Source organism: Theobroma umbraticum, unplaced genomic scaffold (assembly GCF_002168275.2).
Source record: "Theobroma umbraticum cultivar Fairchild unplaced genomic scaffold, ASM216827v3 scaffold_204.0, whole genome shotgun sequence".
Classification (NCBI taxonomy): Eukaryota; Viridiplantae; Streptophyta; class Magnoliopsida; order Malvales; family Malvaceae; genus Theobroma; species Theobroma umbraticum.
In genome coordinates, this window is record NW_018397267.1 from 2,547,814 (window position 1) to 2,554,076 (window position 6,263).

Genomic DNA, 6,263 nt, shown 5'->3' on the forward strand with positions numbered 1-6,263 from the left:
TCATAGCGGATTCCGATGGAATCACGCTCCCTTGCGTTCGAACCTACGAGAACGACCTGGCTCGCCTCACCCTCGTCGGAGCCGTCGGCTTTGAACAGGCTTTAACGGCTGCAGCTGCTGATGGAGGTCGAGCTGCCACGGAGCATGTCGATTCCGGTATCCCTGCTATGGTTATTGAAACTGTTTTCCCTAGTTCCATCGCCAAAAACGCCACGGTTTCGACCCGATTGGTATAGTTCATTTTCGTCCTTTATGACAATTACAAATTAGATTTTCAATGTTTATCATTCAAAATTTAATTTTTGGTAACAGTTTTTGCCAGCTAGGAAAGTTAAAGAAAAAGCTCAAAAGCTGAGAAAGTCACTCTCTGAAGATATTTTAAGCGAAACATCATCAAAAAACATACTGGCAATGACATTTAGGCAAGTAGTTATGCAAAAGCTTTGGAATTTCGAACTGGTTTTGTTTCGTCCTGGAACTGAAAGAGATATGGAGGATCTTGAAAATCCAAGAGAGGTTAGAAATAACCGTTACATCTTGTTTGTGGATTCTATTGCTTTTGTTATCTGTGTCAAATTTTTTTCGTGTAATGCTATATTTAATTTCTTTTCTGCAGGTGCCACTTGATACTGATAGGTTCAGTTCTATTGTAATGCATTTTGTATCAGCAGGTTATCGGCTCGTTCACTCTCAGCTCATCGGAAGAAAGGGTTATTTCTGATCTTGGTGAAGTTGTTTGCATCTCAGCATTGCAAAGCACTGAAAGACATTTCCTAGATAATTTATTGGGAAAAACTTCTTCTAACTTCTTTCAGTGGTTTTGGAAGTCAAAAGGGATTGAGTCAAAAGACTCATCGGTTGTTATATATAAAATGTTTGAAGATGAGATAGTTGAAAATGCCAAGAGTCTTCTTGAAAGTTTAAATTCAAGTGAAGAGAGTTTCAAGACCATGGATTTGAGGCGAAAAACCTATTGGTGGACACCATCTATGCACTCTAAGTTGGATAAGATTGGTGGTCTTGAGTTTAGTGCTTGGACAAGTGAGTTTATACCTGCCTATCGGCTAGGAATCAATGCAAATACACTTAGGGATTTAAAGTTTGAAGGATGGAGAAAATCTGATGAGAATAGGTGGGAAGTTCTTTTGACACACTCCCAGATGGTACTTTATTCTTTCCTTTCAGTTTTAATCTTTTGATTTGTACATCATCTGGATAATTCATTATGATAATTAAGGTGTAGTTTTCATGCTGTATTTAGTTTTATACTCTGCATTGTTTCATGGAATATTTGCTTTCTCTTTTTGAAGCTAGCTAACAAAAATTTGTAGGTTGGATTGGCTGATGTATTAGACATGTACTATGAAGATGTTTACTCACTGCCTAACAAACAACTACGCTGTGGTGTGGTTGCCAATTACAACAGCTTGTCCAAGGCAAAGGTATTCAAATGCATATTGATTGTGTCTGTTTTACTTATTGGTAATTGTTAATAGTTGAAGCTCTGTTGTTGTTTAGTTTGATTATGCTAACCTTTTCCCTCATCTGGGCTGCCTGGTAGTAGATATTTAGACATTTCAAGGTAGGTGGTTATTGGTAAAAACTTGCAAATGTATAAATCAGTGAAGAAATGTTATATAAGTTTCGAAGCTTTTAACTGTGGAAGTATGTGGAAAAATCTTGTCAATTCCTTGAAAACAATGTAAACCCATTATAGGGTAGAGTTACGGATGTTTGAATTCATATCTCGGAGAACATTCAATATTAATACTTGGCATTTCATGAACAGTATATTATAATTGACTGCTTAAATTAATTGTTCTCTTATTTTGTGGTCTTTTGTTTTCTAGGGGTTTAGGCTTTTATGATCATGGAGGATCTCACGGAGAAATGTTTCAATTAGCATTTGATGTCTTGAGTTTGGTTGGGATGAATTGAGTTAAGTTCATTGGCTTTGGTCTGATTATTTCTATTTCTTACAGAGGAGCTCCTCTTTCTTGAGAATGGTATCTGCCACCGTTGCAAGTGGAATTCTTCTCATTACGATCAGTTCTCTCAGTCAATTTAGTTTTCCTCATCTACACAAAGGAGGAAAATACCCTGGAGGATCTAGATCTCCACCGTCATCAATTATTGAGTCTACAACAATTCAATCTGTACACACTGAAAAGGTGGGAATACATTGCTTGGTATGTATCTGTCTACTAACAACTAACAAGTGCTGACAGGTAACGTTAATATTAAATTCAACCATTCTTAGTGGCTGAAATTGTAAATAGTATGGCACAATTTCATGCAAGTGAATCTTACCTTTTAACATCCCTGACGATATAGAGTTTAATGTTTGGAGGTCTTAAATCCATTATGGTTGCTGTCTAAATTTGAGTTCTCTTTATCTTTCCATTTTTCCTTCTTTATTAAATTTAAAAGTTACTATAAATGTAAAAATTGATACATTGACTTCATATGAGTAGTTGGAAGCATTTTGTATCTTGGTTATCCAAAAGATTAAGGATGCTTTTGGCTGGCCTGGTGACATAGCCACTGAAACTGATCTTGGTGCCTGGATTGGTGAAATACCAAATTACTTGAAAGTACCTCATCAAGCTAATTCTAATAATGAGGATGATTCAGCTAGTTCTGCTGATCTGGAGAAAATTGATGATGATTTGAAATCATCTGTCCAGGATGTTGCTAGTTATCAGGTAAACTCATTGGTTTACTTTTTGATTTTGTATTCTGTCTTCTTTCTAGCCTATTGGTTATATTTGCTTGCTTGTCCTTGTGTTTGGTGTGTAGGTGATTTTGTCAACCAAAGGGAAAATAGTTGGGTTCCAACCAACAAGTCGGGTGGGTGTCAATCATTGGGCTGTCAATCCCTTAGCAAAAGAGCTGTATGGTGGAAGAAAACTTTCCCCTGGTAAGAATTTGTTTCATTTGTTATCTATCAGTCCTACTATAACGTGTTGCCAGTGGGTTTGTGTTGATATCTTTCAGGCTATCCATATGTCTCAAGCAGGTTTAATTGAACGTGGTCTCAAAATCCGCCTTCCAAACGAGATTGTTGTAATTGAGTTGTTGATGTCGGTTAATCCAGATTCCTGCTTTGCATTGGCAAGGCCAATCCAGCAATCATTGCATGGAGGAGCTCATTTGTAACAAAGTTGGTGACATCAATAAATCCAGGCCTTTTTTTGTTATTAGAGAAGACTAATTCAAAGGGTAATTCTCCAAAGAGATTGAGTTGGGTGAATATCTCTCCCCTCATACGCACATCAATACGGCTCTAAGTTAAAGGAATAAAAATTCTATAGAAAATATCAGCGAAATTTGTTATTGTAATGGAACTATCAACTGTAAGCATGCCCTGATTGTTATCATATAAATCAAGCTAGTTAACTCGCTTCCAATATTGCTTTTATCATTTTGATTAAGAATCAAGAAAACAATTTGCCTGGGTCGGACTAAACATAGATTTTCAATATCAATCTTCAGTTCCCCATGACTTGATGAAAACATAAAATAGAAAACCCAAGTTTCGTGTTTGTCAAAATCGAATGCATTAGTGAGTTTGGTTCAAGTTTGGTTCCTAAGTAGCTTTTATGCAAGCTAAATGCTTAACGTTTGAGGGCACTTCTAAGTTCAGTTTTGGTCCCCAATTAGTAGATCACGTATTTCAGACCTATCAAAAGAGCAACCATGGGTGAAAAAATGCTTCACATTGCAATGTATCCATGGTTTGCAGTTGGCCATATTACCTCATTTCTCCATATCTCTAACAAATTAGCAGAAAGAGGCCACAAAATCTCCTTCTTCTTGCCAACCAAAACACAAAGCAAGTTCGAGCCTTTCAATCTCCACCCCGATGTCATAACATTCATTCCAATTAAGGTTCCTCATATTGATGGCCTCCCACTCGGCACTGAAACAACAACCGATATTCCTTTCTCACTTCAACATCTTCTTATGGCTGCAATGGATCTCACAGAACCTGCCATTGAAGCTTCTCTCCGTGAACTCAAACCCCACTTCTTTTTCTTTGATTTTACTTACTGGGTGCCAGCGTTGTGTCACAGACTAGGCATCAAGTCCATGTATTACTGTACCATTAGCCCTGCAACTGTTGGCTATTTGATTAGTCCGACAAGAAAGATTCTTGAGAAAGGTTTGACAGGGTCGGACCTCATGGAGCCTCCGCTAGGTTTCCCTTCTTCGAGTATCAAGTTACGTGACCATGAAGCCCGAGGACTTGCAGCTGCAACAATAAAAGAATACGGTAGCGGTATTTCATTCGTTGTGCGCCAATCAACTGCCTTAAATGAATGTGATGCTATTGGTTTCAAGACATGCAGGGAGATTGAAGGGCCTTATTGTGATTACGTTGAAAAACAATTTGAAAAGCCAGTGATTTTGGCAGGACCGGTAGCGCCAGGGCCGCCAAATAAGACTTTAGAAGAACGGTGGGAGAAGTTGTTGAGCAGCTTTCAAGCTCAGACTCTGATATTCTGTGCTTTCGGGAGTGAATGTGTTCTCAACAAAGATCAGTTCCAGGAATTGGTTTTAGGTCTTGAGCTGACAGGTTTACCATTCTTGGTTGCCCTGAAACCACCAATGGGAGCTGAAACAACTGAGTCAGCATTGCCAGAAGGGTTCAAAGAGAGAGTAAAAGGAAGAGGGTTTGTTCATGGGGGTTGGGTGCCGCAACAGTTGATCTTGAGTCACCCTTCCGTGGGGTGTTTCGTGACCCATTGTGGTTCCGGCTCTTTATCAGAGGCTATGGTCAATGATTGTCAGTTGGTGCTGTTGCCTCATATCGGAGATCAGATAATTAACGCAAGACTGATGGCTGGAGATCTCAAAGTTGGAGTAGAGGTTGAGAAAGGTGAAGAAGATGGACTTTTCAGAAAAGACGATGTTTGCAAGGCAGTGATGGCCGTGATGGACGATGATAGTGAGGTGGGGAAACAGGCCAGGGCAAACCATGCTAAATGGAAGGACTTCCTTTCAGGCAAAGGGCTTGAAATCTCCTACATTGATAGTTTCGTTGAGAAGTTGCACGCGCTGATATGATGTTTTTATGTATCTTGATCAAGTATTTTATTTTTCAAGTTAATAATAATCGTGACAACAAAACTAATGATGTATTATTCGTTTATATTATAATTGAAATTCTTTCTAGTGGCTGTTCAATGCCTATTAAAAGCAAAAAGAAATCTACCGATGATAATATCAGTGAATCACAGCCAATCTCCTGATTGGTACTAATTTTGTGCTGAGAACGGCAAATATATTCTCTCCTCCTCCGAATTTGGCATATTTTGGTTTTCGTTTTCTAAAAAGGCCTCATAACATTAGTCACCAAACATATTTTGAGTACTAATTTTGTGTTCTCCAGGAAACTGAAAACAGGGAAACCAGACATGCTTTTAAAAAAACGAAACCAAATAATAAGGTTCCCGGCATTGTATTTAAGCAACGCAAGGATTGCATTTGAGGGACTCCAGTTTGTTTCCTGATTAACTGAGCACCGTATTTTGGATCTATCACACAACACCAACAATGGCTGACAAAACCTTTCACATTGCACTGTATCCATGGTTTGCCCTTGGCCATATTACTGCATTTGTCCATATTGCCAACAAGCTAGCAGAGAGAGGCCACAAGATTTCCTTCTTCTTGCCTGCCAAGACACAGCGCAAGGTTGAGGCTTTCAATCTCCACCCGGATCTCATAACCTTCATTCCGATCACCGTTCCACACGTTGATGGTCTCCCCTATGGCGCTGAAACAACAAATGATGTTCCTTTCCCTTTGCATCCTCTCATTATGACCGCCATGGATCTTACGGAACCTGATATTGAGGCTTCCCTCCGTGAACTCAAACCCCATTTCGTTTTCTTTGATTTCACTTGCTGGTTGCCAGCCTTGTCTCGCAGGCTAGGCATCAAGTCCGTGCTTTATTGTGCCATTAGCTCTGCAACTATTGGATATCTTCTTAGTCCAGCAAGAAAGATTCTAGAGAAAGGTTTGACAGGGCATGATCTCCTGGAGCCTCCGAAAGGTTTCCCTTCTTCTAGTATCAAGCTACGCACCCATGAAGCTCGAGGGTTAGCTACCGTAACAACAATGGATTATGGAAGTGGAATCTCATTTGCGCAGCGCCAGCTAAGGTCTTTAAGTGACTGTGATGCTATCAGTTTCAAGACATGCAGGGAGATTGAAGGGCCTTTTTGTGATTATATCGGAAACCAGTTTGAAAAGCC

General features: G+C 39.4%; 2 protein-coding genes and 1 pseudogene across 2 annotated transcripts; all 3 read left to right on the forward strand.

The window, feature by feature from the left end:
* Positions 1 to 2: 2 nt before the first annotated feature.
* On the forward strand, positions 3 to 3,402 carry LOC110424346 (deneddylase; the record flags this gene model as incomplete). The annotated part of the gene is made up of 8 exons (XM_021438903.1): positions 3 to 230; positions 313 to 516; positions 672 to 1,163; positions 1,332 to 1,442; positions 1,983 to 2,171; positions 2,475 to 2,705; positions 2,800 to 2,920; positions 3,020 to 3,402. Coding segments are annotated over 8 exons (1,716 nt in total), but the record flags the coding sequence as incomplete, so codon positions are not given.
* Positions 3,403 to 3,699: 297 nt separating this feature from the next.
* Positions 3,700 to 5,070, forward strand: LOC110424729 (cyanidin 3-O-galactoside 2''-O-xylosyltransferase FGGT1-like). Its single transcript, XM_021439384.1, has one exon. It carries the CDS (start codon positions 3,700 to 3,702, stop codon positions 5,068 to 5,070), a length of 1,371 nt encoding a protein of 456 aa, XP_021295059.1.
* A 430-nt stretch (positions 5,071 to 5,500) lies between these two features.
* LOC110424347 (cyanidin 3-O-galactoside 2''-O-xylosyltransferase FGGT1 pseudogene) overlaps positions 5,501 to 6,263 on the forward strand; it is a 988-nt pseudogene continuing 225 nt past the window's right edge.